General features: G+C 33.4%; 1 protein-coding gene across 1 annotated transcript in view; it reads left to right on the top strand.

Annotated features, from left to right (window-relative positions):
• Nucleotides 1–24,221, top strand: part of MYCBP2 (MYC binding protein 2) — a 318,733-nt gene that overhangs the window by 180,114 nt on the left and 114,398 nt on the right. The window contains exons 43-48 of the mRNA XM_051983950.1: nt 577–664; nt 1,567–1,616; nt 3,774–3,946; nt 8,467–8,611; nt 18,164–18,379; nt 21,355–21,410. Coding sequence (XP_051839910.1) covers nt 577–664; nt 1,567–1,616; nt 3,774–3,946; nt 8,467–8,611; nt 18,164–18,379; nt 21,355–21,410 — 728 coding nt within the window. The remainder of the gene's footprint in view (nt 1–576; nt 665–1,566; nt 1,617–3,773; nt 3,947–8,466; nt 8,612–18,163; nt 18,380–21,354; nt 21,411–24,221) is intronic.

The following is a 24,221-nucleotide window of genomic DNA, read 5'->3' as shown; positions in this document are numbered from 1 at the left end:
CTTATACTCGTGTGCTGCTTAAAAGGATGGGGAAAAGGAGGGGAGAAATTGGACTTGAATCTCAGCTCAGATATTTAGTAGCCTGTATTCTTTCCCCTTTTCCCCTCCAAAATGTCTTACAATTGTAACAGAAAGGGAATGTTAAATATATGCAGGAAATTGTCATTTCTCCAGTTAATTCACTTAGTTATTCCCTGTGGGTTGATAATTTTTTGGTTTGTTATGGGGCCTCACCTATATTTCTTTTAAATGTTTAAAATTTAATTTAGCAAAATAAAACATAAAATAAACTGTTTTAAGAGAAAAAAGAAAAAGTTTCTCAAGAATCAAGTTCTATAGATTAAAAACATGTTTGATGTCCTTAGCATTTATATTAACCTGCCATTCAAGATGAATTATTTTTCTAACATATTAATTCAAAAGTGAGTTAACACAATTTTCCTGAGGTTATTCAAAGTATGTTTTTTGAGAACCTACTTCTTGCCAATTTTGATTTTATAGAAATACATTTTACTAACCTAAGTACTGACATCAAACACAAACTTTTAAACGAGAATTCAATTTGTAATTTTACAGGGAATTATTCAGTTGGAAAAAGAATTAGCTAATCTTGGTGGAGTTTGTGCAGCAGCTTTAATGAAAAAGGATCTAGCGCTTCCTATTGGTAAGTAATACTATATTCAGGTATTCTCTTACTTTGCACTATCTATTCATCTAATACTAAAAGTATTTTTCTCTCTGTCTCTCTGTGTCTGTCTCTCTCTCTCTCTCACACACACACACACACACACACACACACACACACACACATATGCATGCATATAGATGAAAATCACTGTACTTCCTCCTCATAATCTCTTCTTTCCAGTCACTTGTCTTATAACTTTGAATCACCACCCTTGCAGTCAGAAGTGCCCCATATCTAATTAAGATGCTTATTTAAGACCTCCAGGCAAGATGGAGTAAAGATAAAGCCTAGTATGCTTGTAATCAAGAATCCCTCTTTTGCATTCACCTCTGTCCTTTCTCACGCCACTACATTCCTAAACTATAAATGCATGCCTATTGGTTAATTAGGGGAAGAGAGTTCTAATTGCTTGAATGCAAAACGTACATTTAAAACACTTACTAAATATTTTCCTCATCAGTTCCCTCTCTCACTGTAGTTTTAAATGTCTTTTAAGTGGCTACAAAGTAAATATTAGATCTTCATTATAGTTTTCTTTGCCATTGACTTGGTGTCTGATGCTAAGTAATTATAATTCTTGGTATGAGGATCTCAGAAATAATCAAGGGTGCTCAAGTTAACTAAAGTTCCATTAAACTAAAGTAGCATAATTCCTTTCTGTTTTAATAAAAGGGTGAAAATAGTAGATTAAAAGAGGATTCCTATAAATATAACATATATTTTTATATTAAAATACATGTTGCGAATTTTATCTTATTCTATACAAAATAATGAAGGGGGGATATTCCTTAGGCATTGGAATTTAAATGCAGAATTTTATAAAATTCAGTGCCAAAAAAGTTTAACTTTTTCAGTGAAACATTTAATTTGTACAGCAGGTAATGAATTGGAGGAAGATCTTGAAATTCTTGAAGAGGCTGCTCTGCAGGTAAATACATTATACTTTATGTTGTGAAATACAGTTTACTTTGTACATTGTAAGTATATTTACAAGGTACGTAATTTTACATTGTAAGTAATCCATGAATCCAAACTGAATTTGATCACTAATTTTATTGTAATATTCATATTCCCATTATTATCAGTTTGGATTTAAATAAATACTTCATAGAAAGTTATTTTATTTTATTAATAGTTCATTCATTTGGGTTTTATCTTTCTAAGAGACCAATATATTACTACCCTTTCCTAGTGATCAGAATTTGGCTATCTTTGAGCCTCTCTACTCAGTTTCTTATCAGAGAAATACACTAACAAAAGGGTCACCTATCTCTAGATTAAAAACATGCATAATAATAACTTTCTTTTCCTATAAGTAGCTTGAGCTAAATATGCTCTGAATTGTCAAGAAAGATTTAACATATACTTCTGTTCATTCTAGCTACTGGTACTTTTACCTTAAGGAACAAGAGAAGTATGCCATCATTTATTATTAGAGGGAATATTATGATTTAGAAAACTACATATAATTCAGATAATGATATTAACAATAATAATAATACCTAGCATTTAAATAGCACCTGAAGGTTTGCAAAGCACTTTATGTGTATTATCTCTCTTGACTCTTTCTGAATGAAATAGCCATTTTAATCCCCATTTTACATATAAGGGATGTGAGGTTAAAAGAAATTAAATGATTCATGTAGGGTAACAAATTTAATGTGTCCAGAGTAGATCTAAACTCCAAGGGCAGCATTCTATTCACTGAACTTTCTTGCTTAAGTATTAAATAATTACTGCTTTGGTTGCTCCCTCAAGTCTCACCAGAAGTCACAAAATGCCCCCTCAATTTTCTGGCCTGTTACATAGGAATGATAAAATTGTATAGCATATTCACTACTATAAATTTTAAAATAGTACTGTAAGGTAAATGTGATAATAAATGAGTTCAACTTCACTTTTTTCACTTTTAATAGCTTTTTATTTTATCAAATACATGCAGACAGTTTTCAACATTCACCTTTGCAAAACCTTGTGTTTCAACTTTTTCTCCTTCCCCCTACCCTCTCCCATAGACAGCAAGCAATCCAATATAGATTAAACACGTACAATTCTTGTAAATATTGAATTCAACTTTAACAAATCTATAGTATGTAGACACATATAATGTATGAAGTCTTTGGTGACCCAAGAAAGAGAAAAATTTTAGCAAGTAGAAATGAAAAGAGAATCTATTTGAAGCATGGGAAAGATAGCTTTTGTGAGTAAATATAAAATACAAGATATTCTCACATAATAGCTTGTAGTTTATTTTGACTAGATCAATGACTATGTAAAGAAGGAACAAAACAAAGTAAAGTTGAAAAAAATAAGTTCAAGTCAGATTATATAGAATTATCATATGCCAAACTAAGATGTTTGTCTTTTATGTTTTAGGGACATTATACATAGTCTTCTCTAAGGAGTTTACAGTTTAGTAGAAAAATATATACACACATACACATATATGTATATAACATACATATATATAAATACAAAATCTTTAAGTGCTTAAAAGAAACGCATAATCCTCTATGACCAAGGTTTATAGGGGAGAAGGAGTCTATATTGACTATGCTGTCGACAGGAAGACTTCAAGGAGAAATTATCCAAATATAACTTATATAAAGGGAGATAGAGCACAGTTTGAATAAAACATAGAACTTGGTTATCACACCTCTATTCTGGACATACATAAGTAGTGGTACAAATTAAGTGGAATGTATGGGAAAGGAGAATGTAGAATGGTGCCAGACTGTGGAGAGGACTTAGAAATAGAATATTTGACCAAATTTTTTGCTGAATTATACTTTATACTGAATGAAAAGGAGCAAAATATTCAGCATTAAATGTATGTTTTTCCTAAGGAGTAATTTACAAGTGTTGTTTTTTGTTTTTGTTTCTTTCAAAATATAAGTAGTATTTTAAATGCTAAATATTTATGCACACGTGCCAGTATAAACTTACCTGAGTTTTCAGAGGAACCCTTTGTATCAAACTTTTTAATAACATAGCAAGTTTGTTTTAAAGAATCCCTTTTGTGAATGTATTCTGTGTAACAATCTTTCTATGAGCTGATGTGTCAGTTTTCTCTTTTGCCAAATAGGTGTGCAAAACTCATTCAGGTATTCTTGGAAAAGGTTTAGCCCTTTCTCATTCACCAACTATACTGGAAGCACTTGAAGGAAGCTTGCCACTTCAGATTCAAAGCAATGAACAGTCATTTTTGGAAGATTTCATTGCCTGTGTTCCAGGATCAAGTGGGGGACGACTTGCAAGGTAATGTGTTTTGTGATCTAATTTTTTTTTGGCTTGTTTCACTTTTTAACCCTGAAAACACTATAATATGAAAATTATATTTTGTCATAGCATAAAATAACCAATTTAAAATGTTTTGGACTTTATGAATAAATGCAGAATGTATAACATTATCTCTCCCCATTCTCCATTCCCAACTCCAATTCATCTCTAATTTAAAGTCTCTGAGATTTATCTGGGCCCTGAGAGGTTTATTGACTAATTATGGTCCTTAGAGGCAAAATTTTAAACCAGTTATGTCCAAATCTAAGTGCTATTCACTATAGCATGCTTCTGTAAATAAGTAATTATTCTGAAGCACAAAAACTTTTAAAATTTTTATTTTAAGAAATGTGACAAATGTGTCAAGTATCATGAGACTTTGATTTACTATTTTTCAAAGGGACAAGCAAAAAATATATTTTTGCTTATGGTTTTGCTTTTTTATTTAAAAAAAGAGATAAAAATTAAATTTGCTTCTGTACTGAGTCCAGTGAAATTAATGAGATTATTCTTAAGTAAAAATAAGTAGGGGCTTCCCACGAAAATAAATCAGATTTGAAGGAAAAGAGACATTGTCAACACTATATGTACTTCACAATCAATTTTCCTGGACCTTTTTGAGTTCTGAGAAGATTCCAATGCCTATTTTTTAAAATCACCATTTAGCAAACATTAAATACATACAATGTGCAGTCTTGGTTCTTATTTATCTAACATTCAAGATGTGATTAAAGAAAAAAGTTATAACTTTTTAAGAGATTAGTACATGGTAATTGATCAAGAAAGGCTTCCTATAAGAGGTATAATACCCGAAGTTAGCCCTGAAGGAAGTTAAATGTTATTGTGAAGATAAGAAAGTACATTTCAAAAATTTTGTGGAAAGGAACAGACATAGGAGATGTATTGGTAGGAAAAGTGCGTGAGTTTGGGTGGAATATAGAAAACATCAAGAGACAAAGTATAAAATGATTGAAAATACAGATTGGAGCATAGTTATGAAGGGTTTTCACTGCTAAACTTGTATTTTATCCCCAGAAGCAATAGAGCAACTTAAGGTATAAAAAGAGAGACCATAAACAGAATTTTGTTTTTGGAAGTTATGGGAAAGCTAGATTAGAAAAGGGAGTGAAAAGATGAAGACCATTTGGAAGCAATTTTAATCATCTAGAACCTTAATCAGGATTGTGGACTTGAGTGCAAAGAAGAGTTCACTCATCAAATGAGATAAAATGTATGTAAAGAGCTTTACAAAAATTAAAATGCAATATGTATTCTGACTATTGTAATTATTGTTGTTATTATAAATAAGAAAAATAGTATAAAAGACATTGTGGAAGTAGAATCAACAACATAAGGGTGGTTAAGGGTAATAAAGAGAGAATTATGATTGAAGTTGTAAACCCAAGTAACTGGAAGCATGATGTTGTCCTCGATAGAAATAGGAAAGTTTAAAATAGGTGTAGCTTCATAGTGTGGCCTGCAGGGGCATAGCTTTGTAGCAGGGGGAAAGAGAAAGGTACAAAATTAATTCTATCCTTGATACATAAAGCTTGAGATAGTTGAAGCTTAGCATAAATATTTGAGCTGGATATATAGCTTTGGGAATCGTCTGTATTAAAAAAAATAAAAATAAACCCTTGTTGGGATTTTGATAAAAAGTTGAAAAAGAAGAGGATCTAGGAAAGCTTTTTAGGGGAGCCCCACATTTAAGCAAGGGATTATGGTTGATGATCAAATAAAGGAAACCCATATGGAACATTACAAGTACCATAGGAAAAAAAAAGAGATCTGTGTAACAAAAGCAACAGAGGAGCAAACATACAAAAGGATACACTGAATAACAGTGTCAAAAACTACAAAGAGTTCAGGAAAGATAAGGACTATGAAAAGATTTTCAGATTTAGTAATTAATAAACCATTATTGACCATAATTCAACAAACATTGATTAAATGCATTCCGTACTCTAGGTACTGTGCTAAACACTTGGATTAATGAAATGGTCCCTCTCCTGAAGAGACTTAGTTTTTTAAAAAGGTTTTGTTTGTTTGTTTGTTTTTTCATTTTTTCTTTTTTGTACTACCTTAATTCTTCAAAGATGCCCCCAAAAGTCCTTGAGCAGAAGAGGAATGATAGGGCTTACCCTCTACTTTAGGAATATCACTTTCAGCAGCTGTGTGATGGATGAATTAGAAAAGGGAGAGATTTGAGGATGAAAGATCAATTAGGAGGCTTTATTTTTCCTCCTTCATTTATCAAATGAGTCACCAAATCTTGCTGTTTCAGCCCCCATAGAATTTCTTCCATTTGACTCCTCTTTCCACTCACAACTCATCTAAGCTATTGCATTAATCTCCCCGATATCAGTCTGTCTCCTCTTCAGTCCATTCTACAATTAGCCCCTACAATTGTCCTTAAGTACAGATTTGACCATGTGACTCATTGTTTCCTTATTGCTCCCCAATGATAAAATAAAAACTCCTCTACTTAACTTTTTAAGCCCTTCATAACTTGGACACAGCTTACTTTTCCAACTTCATCAGACATTACTTTCCTTTTCACATTTAGCAATCACACCAAACTGGCATTCTCTCAATTTTTCACACAGGGTATTACATTTCCAGTCTTCATGCCTTTGTACTTGCTGGCCCCCATGTTTCAATGGAGTTCCTCCTTACTGACACATCATAGAATTATTCTTTTTTTTTTTTTTTTTTTTTTTTTGGCAAGGCAAAAATTGGGGTTAAGTGACTTGTCCAGGATCACATGGCTAGTAAGTGTTAAGTGTCTAAGGCTGTACTTGAATTCATTACTGCCCTGAAAAGGCAGCTTAAGCACCACCTTTTTATGTGAAGCCTGTCCTGATTCTCCCAATTGCTAATAGCTTTCCCTATTTACCTTGTATTTATCTACTGTGTAATTTTTAAAAATTCTCTTTTTATTCTATATATGCTTGTTTTCCCCATTGGAATGTAAGGTCCTATGTGAACAGATTATTTTCTTCTTTGTCTTTGTGTCCCTGGAACTAGGAAATAATAGATACTTAATAAATGCTTGTTGATTGATTGATTGGGTCCTGAGATAAAATAGTGTTCTTTTGAATCAAAATAAGAAGAAACATGCAAGAGATAGACTTGTGAACTAATTACATATGCAGAATGTAGGAGAACAAATGGTGAAAGAGTACTCTGAGGTTCTAAATTTGGAGTGACTAGAAGAATTAGAATAAAAAAAGAAAGAACTTCTGAAAGATAATGGATTCAGAGAAAAAGATAATGAATTTTGTTTTGGTTATATTGAATTTGACATGCTCTTAAAGCATCCAATTTAATGTCCAATAGGACATTGTTGTTGATATAGGATTAGAATTCAGGAGAAATAATAGGGCAGAATGTGTGAATCTGGGAGTCTCCTTATCAGGATAATACTATGAGTACTCATGAGCTGACAAGATTGCCAAGAGAGAACATATAAAGAAAGAAGATAAGAGTGTTTGGGATAGAGAGAACATATAAACAAAGAAGATAAGAGGGCTTGGGATGGAATTCTGGGATACACACAATTGGGAGAAATGGAAAGGAAGACTGAGAAGTATGTAAATAGAACTAAGACGAAGCAGTAAAAAATACTTTCCAGGAAACAGTGATTAACAGTGTCAAATGTAACAGAGAACTGAAGAAGGATGAGCATTGAGAAAAGGCTATGAGTGTCACAATTAAGAGATCATCCTTAATTATGGAGATTGTAGTTTAGAGTTAATTGTTGAATTGAAAAACTAAATTGAAATGACTTGGAAAATGAATGAAATGTATTAAGCACAGAAAACGTTTTCTTGTAGTTCAGCTGGGAAAGAGAGGGGAAATATAGAATTGATATCTTTAGGGAATCATTGAGTCAAGTGAAGCTTTTGTTTAGTTTTTTGTTTTTTTGTTTTTTTTTTTTTTTTTTTTTTAAGATTAGGGAGATTAGGCCATCCTTGCAGGTAAAAAGGAATGAACTAGTAAATAGAGATTTAATACTAAAGCATAACTAATTGTGGAGATAATCTCTTAAAGGATATGGGAGAGGATGAGATCAAGGTTACAAGTAGAAGAATTGACCTTTAAAAAAGCAATTTCATTTATTTGACTATCTTAAAAGACTGCCAATAATTAAAAACTGAGTGGGAAGAGTTAAACTTGGTGTTTGTAAATTGTCTAAGAAATCAAATCTTAAGATTGTCTGAGTCAACCCTGTAGTGTAGTAGTCATGTTTTTTAAAAGTGTCTTGACCTTTATAATTGTCATCATTATTTTTAAAAAGCTTTTTAAAAACTACATTCCCATATTTTGGGATGTGGATTTTTTTTCAGGTAGTACACAAGAAAAGGATGATTTGTGAATCCTTATTGTGGCTAAAATTTATTTACATTATTTACATTGTTTCAGTTTTTGCATATTTATTATACCTAAGTTAAATTGCAGTGTTAAGTCATTAAATGTATACAATTTTAATACTTTAGGTGGCTTCAACCAGATTCTTATGCTGATCCTCAGAAAACATCATTGATTCTCAATAAAGATGATATTCGTTGTGGTTGGCCTACTACAATTACTATTCAAACAAAGGATCAGTATGGTGATGTGGTTCATGTTCCTAATATGAAGGTAATTATTTTTAATTAAAGTAAACTAATTAATACTTATTAAGCACCTATTATATAGGTTGTCAAAATTTTAAGTTCAGATCTTAAAAATCATCAAGGGGGTGGGGGAATGGCATGAGTGGCCTGTTAAGAACTAGAAGAGCTTCACATTCTCTGTGAAGTTCTAAAAATGCACCAGAAGTAAAACCAAGAGAAATATCCACAAGTTCCTCCAGCCTGTCTACAATTACTCACCATTTGCTTGTAAATATTTTAATATTTTTCCTTTCTTCTGGGTTTGTATTATAGGAATTTATATCTCCATAATGTCTCTTTATCATCAGAATATCCAAGCTTATTTCCTGAATTAGGACTTTCTACTGGCTAGGCTTTTCTAGATGGTGTACTAGGACTGTATACATTCCTGGGTTTCTGTTATCTGGGATTTTGCTGCTGTCTTCTCTGATTCTTGAATGCTATGTTCTTCAAAGATGTTAAGGGCAGTTTAAGTCAGGGAGCTGTAAACTTTCCACAGTTCCAAATAATATGACTCAGGTATGTAATGATGGTTTTGGAAATGGATAATACAACTATAACCTTACCTTTGATGGCTTCTAGCAGTAGCTGGCCCACCCTGTTAGAGCTCTGGAAGGCCACCATAAATAACTTTAAAAGAGCTAAGCTGTATAAGTTGTCTGGTCCTTGCCCTGGTCATATTCCATGCTCCATGAGCAGAATTTATAATCCAGCCCTCGAATCAGAGATACAGCTGCCAGCATACCCCACATTTCTGCCGACTAGTAGGCTGAATCTGACATTCAGCTCTGCAATCAGAATAACACAGGATCCTAGGATCTTGTCCTCGGGTCAGCACATAGAATAGGTACCACCCTGTTCTAAAGTCAGGTCTGCAAACTGAATTGTCTCAGGCTGGAAAATATATTCTAGATTATGGTTAGATTTACTGGTCATTGTTTGTTCTGATGCCATTTCTTGATCTTTCTTGGAAGAGAACTCAGCTTGTACTTCTTTCTTTTATCCCCTCATATTTTCTAACCCCACAGAGTCCAGTAGGTTGTAAACCTTACCCAGGAATAGAATTCCACGGAAATTAGAATGGACCAAACAGAAAGCAGTGACACCATGAAATGGGAAATATTAACATGTAATAGAGCAATAGAATATGATAACATTTATATGGTGCTTTATAGTATACAAAGTATAGTGTATATGTTGGCTCATTTGGTCTTCAAAACAGCGGTGTGAAGTAAATTTTTTATTATCTTTATTTTACAGTTGAGTAAACTGATTCTGAAACAAGTTAAATGACTTACCTAGCATCACACAGCTAATAAGTGTCATAGGTGAGATATTCAGATGTTCCTGACTCCCAAGTCCATTACTTTTCTTGCTTCAGTGTATATAGGGCTGGGGGAAACAGAAGAAAATATAGAAATATAAGGAATCAAAAACAAATGACATGGAAAACAACTCAAGGAAGTATCATGTAGAAATAATTGGACTATCTGAAAATGATGGATGATTTTAAAAAGTCCTGAATACCATATTTCAAGGAATCATAAATGAAAATTTTCAAAATCTACTAAAATTCCATGGGGAAGTGAACCTAGAATGAATTCCCCAGTCAACTGCTGAAAGAAAACCTAAAATGAAAACTCCCAGGAACAATAATTCCAGATCAAGATCTACAAATAACCAAATAGAAAGAGTTCAATTCCAAGGATCTTTAAGTTTTGGCAACTATTGCCAATATAAAGAGAAAATCTGGGTTATAGTACTTCAAAAGGCAAAGATAAAGGCTTTACAGCTAGATGTAACTTATCCAGTAAAAGCTTTGATAAGAAATAAGAAATAAGCATTCCTAATGAAAAGACCAGAACTGAATTGAAATTTTGAAATAAAAATGTAGATATGAGTAGAAACTGAAAAATAAATATATTTGATTAAATGGAAGGTACTATAATGATGATGGTTTATTTACATTCTAATACTGGGAGGAGAAATAAGTGTACTTTCAGAACCTTAATGTCTTCAAGGACATAGAAGGAGTTATACAAGATAAACATAGGACCTAAGAATAGTTTTATACCATTTTTATGGAGCTACATGAGATGAAGAATATATGAGCATACAAGAAAGAAACTCAATTGCACAATATATAGAAACAAATGAATATTATATAGTTTGCTGTCTTTTTTGATTGTGTGGTTTTTTGTTTGTTTTTATAAACCAAAGTTCTCAGCTACTAGAGTCAAGTCTCAGTTTTGGGGGCGGGGGGAACTTGGAAAAACTGAAACATAAATTTAGACCACTATATACACCATATATAAATGTCAAATGAATACTAAGATTAAATTTTAAAGATGATATATAAATCGATTAGTGAAGCAAGGAAGGAAATCTCTTTCTTTCTTTTTTTTTTATTATTATAATAACTTTTTATTGACAGAACCCATGCTAGGGTAGTTTTTTACAACATTATCCCTTGCACTCACTTCTGTTCCGATTTTTCCCCTGTCTCCTTCCAACCCCTTCCCCAGATGGCAAGTAGTCCTATATATGTTAAATATGTCGCAGTATATCCTATATATAACATATGTGTGCAGAACTGAATAGTTCTCTTGTTGCACAGGGAGAATTGGATTCAGAAGGTATAAATAACCCGGGAAGAAAATCAAAAATGCAAACAGTTTACATTCATTCCCCAGTGTTCTTTCTTTGGGTGTATCTGCTTCTGTCCATCTTTGATCAATTGAAACTGAGTTAGATCTCTTTGTCGAAGAGATCCACTTCCATCAGAATACATCCTCATGCAGTATCATTGTTGAAGTATATAATGATCTCCTGGTTCTGCTCATTTCACTTAGCATCAGTTCATGTAGGTCTCTCCAAGCCTCTTTGTATTCATCCTGCTGGTCATTTCTTACAGAACAATAATATTCCATAACATTCATATACCACAATTTACCCAGCCATTCTCCAATTGATGGGCATCCATTCATTTTCCAGTTTCTAGCCACTACAAACAGGGCTGCCACAAATATTTTGGCATATGTGGGTCCCTTCCCCTTCTTTAGTATCTCTTTGGGATATAAACCCAGAAGTAACACTGCAGGATCAAAGGGTATGCACAGTTTGATAACTTTTGGGGCATAATTCCAGATTGCTCTCCAGAATGGTTGGATTCGTTCACAACTCCACCAACAATGCATCAGTGTCCCAGTTTTCCCGCATCCCCTCCAACATTCATCATTATTTTTTCCTGTCATCTTAGCCAATCTGACAGGTGTGTAGTGGTATCTCAGAGTTGTCTTAATTTGCATTTCTCTGATCAATAGTGATTTGGAATACTCTTTCATATGAGTGGTAATAGTTTCAATTTCATCATCTGAAAATTGTCTGTTCATATCCTTTGACCATTTATCAATTGGAGGATGGCTTGGTTTTTTATAAATTAGAGTCAATTCTCTATATATTTTGGAAATGAGGCCTTTATCAGAACCTTTAACTGTGAAGATGTTTTCCAAGTTTGTTGCTTCCCTTCTAATCTTGCTTGCATTAGTTTTGTTTGTACAAAGACTTTTTAATTTGATGTAATCAAAATTTGCTATTTTGTGATCAATAATGGTCTCTAGTTCATCTTTGGTCACAAAGGAAATCTCTTTCTTAATTCATAGATAGAGGAAGTGTGGTAGACCAAATGTGGCATAAAGAAGATAAGGACAATGTAAACAACTTTGATTACATAAAATTAATTTTTTGTTGCACAAATAAGACCACTGCAATTGAGTTTAGAAGGAAAATAGTTGGGGGAAGAAGAAGTGGAAACTTTGTAGCCGTTTTTTCTGGTAAAAATATATTAAAGAGTCTGATTTAAATTTATGAAACTAATTCCTCATCATATAAATATTTGGTCAAAGGATATGAATAAGCAATTTTCAAAGAAAGAAATCTAATATATCAATGACTTCATGAAAAAATGCATCAAAACAATAACCATTAGAGAAATACAAATTAAAATAATACCAGATTCCATATCGCATCTCTCAGATTGTCTGAAATGACAGAAATGGGAAATTACAATTATTAAAAAGGTTCATGGGAAAATAAACACACTAATGAAATGGTCTAGCCATTTTAGAAAGTAATTTGGAATTATGTCCCTAAGGTCACCAAACTATGCATGCCTTTTGATCCTGTAATATAATTACTAGGCTTTAGAGAGTTTAAAGAAAAAAGAAAATAAATGAATGTATGATAAAGCATTCATCAAATGCTTACTTTGTTTTAGTCACTGAGCTAAGCACTAGAGATACAAATTCAAGTAAGTGAAGATATAGAACTTACATTCTTTGTGGGGAAAACTATACATAAAAAGGAACTATTTAGGAAGGAAATGAGAGGAGCATGCAAAGTGACACATTTTTTGGCATCCTAAAGGAAAAACTCATTTAGCAGTGAATTTAGGGCAGAATCTAGGTAGTTCCAATGGGAGAAAGTTGAAGAATATAGCCATAGTTGAGGCAGAATCATGTGGAAATAATCAAGAAGGACTCATATACACAAATGTTTATAGGAGCAAAAGCATAGTAAAGAAATGCAAACAGTATCTCTTAATTGGGGAATGCAGACAAATTATATATTAATATAATGGAATATCATTGCACCATAAAAATTGAGAAAAGTAATGGTTGCAAGAAGTCTGAGAAAATATTAATTTATACATAGATCAGGAGAAAAATTTATATAATAACAACTAAATTATAAAGAAAAAACTTATAAAGACTTAAAATTCTGATTAGTGCACTAACTACTCATAATTTCAGAGGATTGATGATGAATCCTGTAACCCACATCATAACAAAAAAGGTGATGGATTCAAGGCACAAAGTGAAACAAAAGTTTCTGGACTCAGCAAATGTCAGAATTCCTTTTGAATGGCTGAACAAGTTGTGGTTTATGAAGATAATGAAATATTATTTTTCTATAAAAAATGATGAACAAGCTGATTTTAGAAAGGCCTGGAAATATTTACAAGAACTGATGCTGAGTGAAACAAGCAGAACCAGGAATACATTATGCTCAGTAACCAAGAGCAAGAATATGAGATGATCAGTTGTGAAAGACTTAGTTCTTCTCAGTGGTTCAGTGATCCAAAGCAATCCCAATAGACTTTGGACAGAAAATTCCAGAAAAAGAACTAAAGAGACTGAATGTAAATCAACACATGCTATATTCACTTCTTTTTTCTGCTTTTTTTTTTTTTTCTCTCCCGTGGTTTTTCCCTTTTGCTCTGATTTTTCTTTTTTCTTTTCTTTTTTTCCTTTTCTTTTTTTTTTTTAAATAGCTTTTTATTTACAAGTTATATGTATGGGTAATTTTACAGCATTGGCAATTGCCAAAATTTTTGTTCCAATTTTCCCTTTCCTTTCCCCCATCCCCCTCCCCTAGTTGGCAGGATGACCAGTAGATGTTAAATATATTAAAATATAAATTAGATACACAATAAGTATACATGACCAAACCATTATTTTGCTGTACAAAAAGAATCGGACTCTGAAATATTGTACAATTAGCCTGTGAAGGGAATCCAAAATGCAGGCAGGCAAAAATATAGGGATTGGGGATTCAATGTAATGGTTCTTAGTCATCTCCCAGAGTTCTTTTGCTGGGCATGGCTGGTTCAGTTCATTACTGCTCCATTGGAACTGATTTGGTTCATCTCATTGCTGAAGATGGCCAGGTCCATCAGAATTGATCATCAGATAGTACTGTTGTTGAAGTATATAATGATCTCCTGGCCTTGCTCGTTTCACTCAGCATCAGTTCGTCTAAGTCTCTCCAGGCCTCTCTGTATTCATCCTGTTGTCATTTCTTACCAAACAATAATATTACATACTTCATATACCACAATTTATTCAGCCATTCTCTAACTGATGAGCATCCACTCAGTTTCCAGTTTCTGGCCACTACAAAGAGGGATGCCACAAACATTTGTGCACATACAGATCCCTTTCCCTTATTTATGATCTCTTTGGGATGTAAGCCCAGTAGTAACACTGCTGGATCAAAGGGTATGCACAGTTTGATAACTTTTTGTTTGCTCTGGTTTTCCTCTCCCAACATGATTCATAAAGTAATCTGTATTAAAAATAAATAAATTTACTAGGAAAAAAAAAAAAAAGATAGGTTGGAACTGTAATATGGAGGACTTTAAATGCTAAGCTTCTCTGTAGCCTATGGAAACTTGGCCAAGTTCCAGGGATCATCTGTAAATTATCAAACAAGTTGGAAAAGGATTGATTTCTAGAAATTAAAGTTAATGTGAAATTTCTGCACTTCTGTAAGTAGAAACTATCTAGTAGGGAAAACTTTGAGCAAGGCCTTTTGTCCAGGGTAGCACCTAGTAAACTTTAAATGGTCTGATGGTTTCCTATTTTGTCTTAACACTGATCTCTTGGGACAACAAAGAACCCAGCAAAGAAAATGTATCAGATCTAAGGAGAATTTCTTGAGTAACACATGAATGGGAAAAAATGTCCAGCAGTCAGTTTTAATTACTTTTTTTGCCATATGCTCTCTAAACATGAACCCACTTTTTCCTGCACTCTGTTTGTATTTGGAATTTAATATATTGCATAATTTCACCTTTTTCTTTCTTTTTTGTGGCTATATATTTTATTAGATCTATTTGAATTAGCTTAATAACTTTTCTAAAACCAAAAAAAAATTTAATAATAGCTTTTTATTTTCAAAATACATGCAAAAATAGTTTTCTTTTTTTTTTAATAGGAGAATGTAATTTTATTTTATTTAATAATAACTTTATATTGACAGAATCCATGCCAGGGTAATTTTTTTACAACATTATCCCTTGCACTCGCTTCTGTTCCAATTTTTCCCCTCCCTCCCTCCACCCCTTCCCCTAGATGGCAAGCAGTCCTAGTTAGATATGTTGCAGTATATCCTAGATGCAAAAATAGTTTTCAACATTCATCCTTGCAAAACCTTGTGTTGCAAATTTTTCTCTCTTCCTTCTACCTACTCCTTCCCCTAGACAGCAACTAATCTGATATAGATTAAACATGTGCATTTCTTCTAAACTTATTTCTATATTTATCATGCTGCACAAGAAAATGCAGATCAAAAAGGAAAAAAAATGAGGAAAAAAAAACAAGCAAACACCAAAATAGTTGAAAATACTATGCTTTGATCCACATTCAGTCTCCATAGTGTTCACTTTGGATGCAGATGGCTCTCTCCATCACAAGTCTATTGGAATTGGCCTGAATCATCTTGTTGAAAAGAGCCATGTCTGTCAGAGTTGATCATCACATTATCTTGTTGTTGCTGTGTACAATGTGATCTTGGCTCTACTCACTTCACTTAGCATCATTTCATGTAATTCTCTCCAGACTTCTCTGAAATCATCCTGCTGATCATTTCTTATAAAACAATATTTCCTGATGGGCATCCACTCACTTTCCAGTTTCTTGCCACTGCAAAAAGGGTTGCTACAAACATTTTTGCTCATGTGGGCCCCTTTCCCTCCTTTAAGATCTTTTTGGGACATAATCCCATTAGAAATACTGCTGGCTCAAAGGGTATGCACACTTTTTGATAACTCTTTGGGCATAGTTCCAAATTACTCTTCAGAATGATTGGATCAGTTCACAAATTTAACAACAATATATTGGTGTCCCAGTTTTCCCATATCCCCTCCAATATTCATCATTATATTTTCCTGTCATCTTAACCAATCTGATAGGTGTAAGGTGGTGCCTCAGAATTGTCTTAATTTGCATTTCTCCAAAAAGTGTTTTAGAGCATTTTTATTTCATATGACTAGAAATGACTTTAATTTCTTTAACTGCAAATTGTCTGTTCGTATACTTGACCATTTATCACTTTGATAATGGCTATAAATTTGAGTCAGTTTTCTATATATTTTAGAAATGAGGCCTTTTATCAGAGCCCTTGGATGTAAAAAATTTTTTCTAGTTTTCTGCTTCCTTTCTAATGTTGACTGCACTGGATTTATTTGTTTAAAAAGAAACTTAAAATTTTCATTTTCATTCAACTCTTTGGATGTTCTTAATGTATTTGATAAGTAATACTATGCTGTTTTCATTTATGATCTTCCAGTGGCTGTTGTTGAAAAGAGTCAACCATTACTTATCATAAGCAAAATGTCCACTTTGTAGAGAAGTATGAAAATAATAACAAATTCTGAAATCTGAAGTTACTTATAGGAATTAATCCCAGGAATGTAAAAAGTTTCTGATGAAGTAGTTCATTGTACAAATATGAGAAAACACATTAAAAGTTTAATTACCATAGGAATCTCCTCTTTTGTACAAACGTTGTACAGTAGAATTTTTATTTACTATGGGAAACAAAACTTTACATAACAATACATCTTTAAGCATATATAAATTGTATTTAATTTCTGGAAGTTCAGCTTGGTACATAAATCTCTTTCTTAAAATAAATTTTCTCTGCTTTTCAACATACTATTAGATACTAATTTTCCTTTGAGGAATCATTCATCACTGAGTATATTCCTTCTGACCCCTTGAAGAGTGAAATCATTTCATTCCTTTTGTCAGTAGCAAATTTGATGACCCAGTCTGAAGCATTTTCTTTTCAAATAAACAAAAGAAAACAAAAGGAAGTTCAGAACAACATATAGACTAGCAGGACAGCTTTGAAAATTAAATGTTGAGTTAATCACATATAGAAAAGAAAAGGCAAATTCTACATAAAGATTCTTGGTTTCATGCACAATCCTCTTTTTCTGTTCTGCTTTGTTTAAGAAATTGCTCATTTTATTTGATATTTAACTTAAGGGGGGAAAATTATTTTTAAAGACATTATCAAGTTCAACGCCTTCATTTTATAGATAGCTCACATTAATATAACACTGGAAATATACAGAACACTTTTCTCAAAATAATTTTGTGAATTATTATCTGCATCATAAAGATTGGAAAACTAAAGCTCAGAGAGATTGGTGACTTCCTTAAAGCCCAAGGATCTCAAATACATAAATGACCGTGCTAGGACTGAACCTCAGATCTTCAGATTCCAAATCCAGTGCTCTTTTCATTATAACATATCCTTTTGTTGATATAATATTTGGTGTTTTTCCTTAATTCTTTATTATGAATAATTTGACTTTACTTGATTTTGGTTTTATGTGTCACATTCAATAATCAATAAATTTTTCTAAGTATATGGGAATCTTAGTATTTGACCACACTCATGGTTCATGCAATGGAGCCATATTATAGGTGAAATAATAATATTATTATGAGAGCTTTCTGATAGTACTTGTGACTGAGTTCTTTTGGAAGAAATCTAGATTGCTTCAGTTTTACTGTAGAGGTTGCATTTTCTTCAAAAGATTAACTCGATTATCATTCTCCCTTTCTCTAGCCTTTTATGCTCTACTCTTCTATAGCCTGCATACTTTGATATTTCATATATCCTCACAGAATAGCCATTCACATTTTTATTTGTGAAATTAATTAATTGTACTTTATTCTGGTAGGTGGAAGTAAAGGCTGTTCCTGTCTCTCAGAAAAAAACATCTTTGCAACAAGAACAAATGAAGAAACTTCAAAGAATACCAGGCAGTCCTTCAGCACCAGCTGCTTCCATGAACCCTGATATGACTTTTGGGGGGCTTGCATCCCCCAAACTTGATGCTTCTTATGAACCAATGATTGTAAAGGAAGCTCGTTATATTGCCATTACTATGATGAAGGTAATTGATTTTAATTTAGCAAGTCTCCTCCCCCCACCCCCCATGATCCCACATTTTTAAACCTCTGATAATGTTCAATCGATGGCTACCTAAGGCTTCCCTAACCCTTGACACTGATACTGCTTTATCACATACAGTCGTTGTAACCCAACCTCTCGTCTGTCCTATTCTATCTGCCATTCACTTCTACTGGAATCTTTGAAATTAACAAATTTCCCTTCCTTTTAGAATTCTTCTTTTCGTGTTCCTTCCATTGTCAGCCTATCATTATACCTAGAATTTCCTTAAATGATGAAATCCTTGTCCATCCTTTATAGCACCTTCTGACATTGCCCAAAGGAAGAATTGGAACACTCCCTGCTCTCCATTGCCATCTCTCGAGCTTTCTTCTACCATTAACACTCCAAAATCCAAATTCACAAGCTATTCCAGATGTTAGTGTGTCAAGTACTGTGTCAAGTTACAGAATATTTTCCCTCCTTTCTCAGTATGTTCATTGCCTGGTATCAACCATCTCCACTTTGCCTCCTGCGCTCATTGGAGACTTAAATGTATATATTAGTATTACTAGAAATACCCTTATCTACAAGTCCCTTGATCCAATGAGCTCATATGATCTTCTCCTCACTCTACCTCAACTACCCAGAGGTATGGATATATCCCAGATTTTGCCATCATTCACAGATATTCCACTTCCATGATCAAGAAATCTGAAATTCCTTTATCCAACCACATTCCCATTCTCTTCTTCTAAACCTGTTTATCATCCTCACTATGATTTCAAGATTATCCCAACCATTTGCCTCCTGTGTACTTTATACTAATGGACAGATCTGAAAAGATCATCCCTATAGACTAGCTCTGCTGCAGATTTAAATTCCTAATCTTATTTGGACCCTTTCTATGGCACGTCAATTGTTTTACTCCTCCCTCATTGATTCTATATTCTGCTCTCCACAAAGACTCTTCTCTTTTCTCCTCAGTGCCTCTCATTATACCCTTGCCTTCCACACTCTCAATAGAGAACAAGAAACATTGCTGTTTGCCATGAGTTCCCTTTTTTTTTGCATCCTTCTCGTTTTACAACCTATGACATCATCCCCCACTGTTTCCTTAACTGCTTTAATCTGTGAAAAATAAAAAGATGGATCTTCTTGCTAAGTCTGACTTCTGTGTCTTCCCTTGTATCTGCCTCACAGGGTTGTTGTGAGGATCAAATAAGGTAATATAACACAGTGCTTGACAGATGCTTATTAAATGTTCCTTCCCACCCCCTTCTCTTCAATCCCTTATCCTCTTGCATTATCCCCAACAGATTACCTCTACTATTATTCCCTCTCTCTCTAGCCTTCTATTTCTGCTCCTATCTATCTACTAGTTCTGCTACTTCTGCCTTTAAACTTGTCTCCCCATCTGAGCATTTCACCCCACTATTCAATTCAACTCTACTAACTTACTATTTACTTTGGAATAGAACAAAAACTCTTCTGTTTCTTCCCAGACTGGCCCTTCCTACCTTTCCAGTCTTAATCCACATTTTTTTCCTCACAGTCAGCCATCCTAGTCCTCTTGCTTTTCCTTATATGCAGAGCCCATCTCTGTCACCATGCCTATGCATTGGTTCTCTTTCATGCCTGAAATACACCACCTTCCCACCTTCACCTCTTAGAATCACTGATTTCCTTCAAGACCCAATTAATATACCACTTTCTGCACAAAGCTTTTTACCTTTTCCCTTGCCCCCTTGCTGCTAGTAGTCTACCTCCCAAAACTACTTAGTATTTATTTTATATATAATCTATAAATACTTAGGGATTTGTATGCAAATGCAGTGGTCTTCCCTATTAGAATGTAAGCTTCTTTTAGGAAGGGATTGTTTCACTTTTGCCTTTTTATCCCCAGGATTTAGCACATAGTTGACCCTTAACAATGTTTGACACTTGGCTGATATAATTTTAATCTTCTACAAGAACAGATGTCCCCTATTGAAATTTTATTCTTATTCATATCATAGAAGGAAGATGATTCCTTGTTTTCAGATGCTGTGCCATCAATGTACAAAATTAGCTGAATCCCCCCACAGCTGGAAACACCTCCTCTATTGATGATTTGTCACCTGAGGATCAACCTAGTCGAATTTGGAGAGGTTCACATTACTAAAAAGTTAGAATCCAGCTAGTGAATTTTTCAATTCTCGTAGCTTATGGTGACCATCTTTTAAGGAATAGCAATATTACAATCTGTATGACAAATATTTAGAAATATTTAAACAAAAGACAAAGAATGAGGAAGAAAAAAAACTAAGATTATACTACTATTGTTATGCGTACAAAAGGCAAAAGTGTTTCTTATTATGTTGATGTCATATTTGTATAAAGTTTCAGGAAAAAAATTCTTTAAGGAACATCCAATTCTCACTGATTGTTTATAACCTTTGCCCAGTGACATAGCCCCAAGTTTTCAGATTCTTCTCTTTGTTCCATGTGAAGTGGGACTGTAAAATAATTTAATAGGTTTGGGTTTTATTTTGTTTTTCAACAAAAGTATCAGAACTTTTTGTTTGTTATGTTAACATGGCTGAAAAATTCACCATCTACATACCTGTTCACCTAGAAGTCTGTAGATACTTCTTGTTTCATTCGTGTATCACTCATAGTATTTTTGGCATTTGTAATTTGTAATTGTCCCATAACCTATGACTTTGTTTTGAATATTTTCACTGGGTGATTTGATTTTCAGCCTAATCAAAAATCATTCAGATAAGATTCATAAATCAGGTGAGTATTCTAGCTATGACTTGAATTATAAGAGAATTAATGATACATTAATGAGATAATGAGTACTTCAGAGAAGGAAAAATATTTCATCGCAGAAGAGGTAGGAGAATGTTTCCAGTGGTACTGTTCCTTGAAGGATAATTATTAAAGGAAATTTGTAATGATTTTAAAAGTTTTTTTTTTAATCTGTTTTCATAGGTCTATGAAAACTATTCTTTTGAAGAGTTGCGTTTTGCTTCACCAACACCTAAAAGGTAAGGCTAGCATGATCAAAAATATTTGCCCCACTCTACCAATTAGTTAATTTCTGTTAACAAATTTCTTTTTAAAAATAAATTATAAGACATCTGAAGGACAAAGGGAAAATACATAAGAATCCCAAACATTAGGAGCTTACAATTAAGGTATATGGCATCAGTATGTTAAAAGGGAAGAGAGAAAGCAAATTTTGAGGTATAAGAAGGAGGGAAGGAAAGCCACAAGTGAATGCTAAAGTGGTGTTTGAGACAATAAAAATTTCAATATTTAAGTGCATTTTGCTCATGGAGAAGTAATAACCTAGTAAGGAAATCGGTAAAGAAAAAGACACTTAACATATCCTAGATAAAACTGAAACTTAATATTAGTTTTGCCATAGTTACCTGTTGGAATCCTTACTAACTGCTAACTAATTAGAGTTGATCTAATCTTACAAGAAGATGTTTTGGGCAGAACCTGAAACAAGGTACTAAGTAGAACTAATTAATACAAGGCTTGTGTTCACACCTTTACTCATTGGAGTTCAATGAGTTCACACCTCCCTTGAAGCTCTTTGGGCCAGAGAGCACTAGCATAAATAGAGCTTCAATGGGCCAGTCGAAGAAGTGCTTCAGAGTAAAGAAGCTACAAGTCGGGATTTCAGCAGAATTACGCCAGAAGCCCTCTCTTCAAGGCAAGACAGATTCAACTTGGTACTGGCTCTGGAGGCTGAAGAAAGCAGAGGCAGAAGCAAAGGACAAAGCGGCAAGAGCTCTTGGAACCAAGCAGAGAGATAGGCCTCTAAGCTAACCGGGCTAGAAGAAAAAGATCACCGCATTTTGGCGCCCGAACAGGGACAGACAAAATCCTGATTCCAGGGAAGGCACCCAGAGAGAACTTTTATAATATTTTATAGAAGAACAAGAACCCCACATTTGAACTCTAACAGTTACCATTGATAATTAAGGAAAGAAATGGATAATGTGGATTAGAATTGTCCTAAGGGATAATCCAAATACCATTCCCAATGAAGATGGAAGAAGCAAATTTTTGTAGTCTGTAATCTAGCCTGCAAAGATAGCAGATTAGAAGAATATTGTCTATAAGTGAAAAATCAATCAAAAGCATAGATTCAGGATATACATTTGTGAAATTTCCATATAAAGCCAAAACTCTCTTATGTATTAAGATATCTTCCTATGTGCCTATCATTCCACCTTAACATATATGTCTCATCAAAAACAAACTTAAAAAATAGAGCAAAGTTCTGTTTTGATGATATGAAAAATAACTTTATACTTTCATTTTATTAAGTGGCTTTAGATGTATTCTAAATTGTCTAACTTTGTTCCCTTCCACTTGCAGATTTTTGTTTTGGGGACTTAGAATTGAATTCAGCAAGTTTTTATTAAATATATATATTATAAATAACTACTGTGCTAGGTTCTGCAGATACAAAGTTTAAAAAGGAACCTGTCCTTAAGAAACTTGGTTTCTCCTAGGGATAAAACACATTCAGATTAAATAAGTATAAGAGTATTTGAGCATGAGGGAAGGCATGAAATGCAGAAGATCAGAAAGAGCATTGTATAGGAAATATGGCACCTGAGCTGAATTTTCCCCTAAGGTGAGGAGGAAATGCATTTCCAATTTCTATAAATGAGAAAGTGATGAGAAAGATAATATTGAGTTTGGAGAAGAGGTAGTTAAGTATAGTTAAGTATGACTGGAACATATGTGAAGGGGCACATTATGAAATATGTCTGGTAAGGTAAATTTGAACTAGAATGTAGAGACCTTTAAATGTCAGGTGGAAGAAGTTTGTGTTTCGTTCTAGAGTAATAGAAAGCTGCTCAAGATTTTTGAGCATAATTGTATCATGGGCAGTTAAATGTTCTCTAGGAAGATCATTTTTATAGCTGTGTGAAAGGTGCATTGGAGAGGGGAGAAACTGAAATAGGAAAACCAGTTTAAAGACTACTGTAATAGTCTAAGTAAGAGAATATAAGAACCTTTGGATGGCTTTGTGTATAGAATCAGTGAGATTTGGCAATTGATTGAATACTAGCAATGATGAAAAAAGAGAAAAGCTAAGGATGACTGGTGTGAACCCAAATGATCGGAACATTGATCATCTTCAACAAAAATAGGGAAGTTTAAAAGAGGAGAGAATGGAAGAACTGGAAGGAGTTCCATTTTGGACATGTTAAGTTTAAAATGCTGAGATAGATTATAGAGAAAATAGATGAACACTTATAATAGAATTTCAGTCAAAGGGTAGGTTACAGATGATGATACAGTGAAGAATCTTAATATCAGATAGGTAGGAAGAAGAACCAGGAAAAAATAGTATCAGAAAGTGAGGAAGAATGGAGAAATACACAGGTGGTAAGGATGGTCATATCTATCAAAGAGAGTTCACAACTGTGAGATCAGCAGAGAGGTCAGGACTATGAAAAGGCCAGAAGATTTAGCAATTAAGAGATCATTAGTAATTTTGAAGATAATATATTCATTGATTGATGGGTTTGGAATTCAGAATGAATGGTGTTAAAAGTGAGTGATTCAAAAAGTTTTCTTATATTCTAAAATCTTTCAAAATCATAGTGGATTGAAAGACTAATTTTTAAACACAAAAAAACTAAATAGGCTATTACAACTTGGGGTAGTTATATAATTAATCAATGAAGTAGAGAAATTTTATCAATCCATAGCTAATTGAATTATAATTCAACTAAATTATAAGAAACTGAAAAGGATCATTTTTGTTGATTTTAAGAAGATGAATTGTAATTAAAGGATGCCCTGAAAGTAGGAAGACTAAACTG

This window comes from Antechinus flavipes, chromosome 3 (genome assembly GCF_016432865.1).
Source record: "Antechinus flavipes isolate AdamAnt ecotype Samford, QLD, Australia chromosome 3, AdamAnt_v2, whole genome shotgun sequence".
In the NCBI taxonomy this organism is placed as follows: domain Eukaryota; kingdom Metazoa; phylum Chordata; class Mammalia; order Dasyuromorphia; family Dasyuridae; genus Antechinus; species Antechinus flavipes.
The sequence above is the reverse complement of the archived record's forward strand: the minus strand, read 5'-3'. Positions and strand labels throughout refer to the sequence as shown.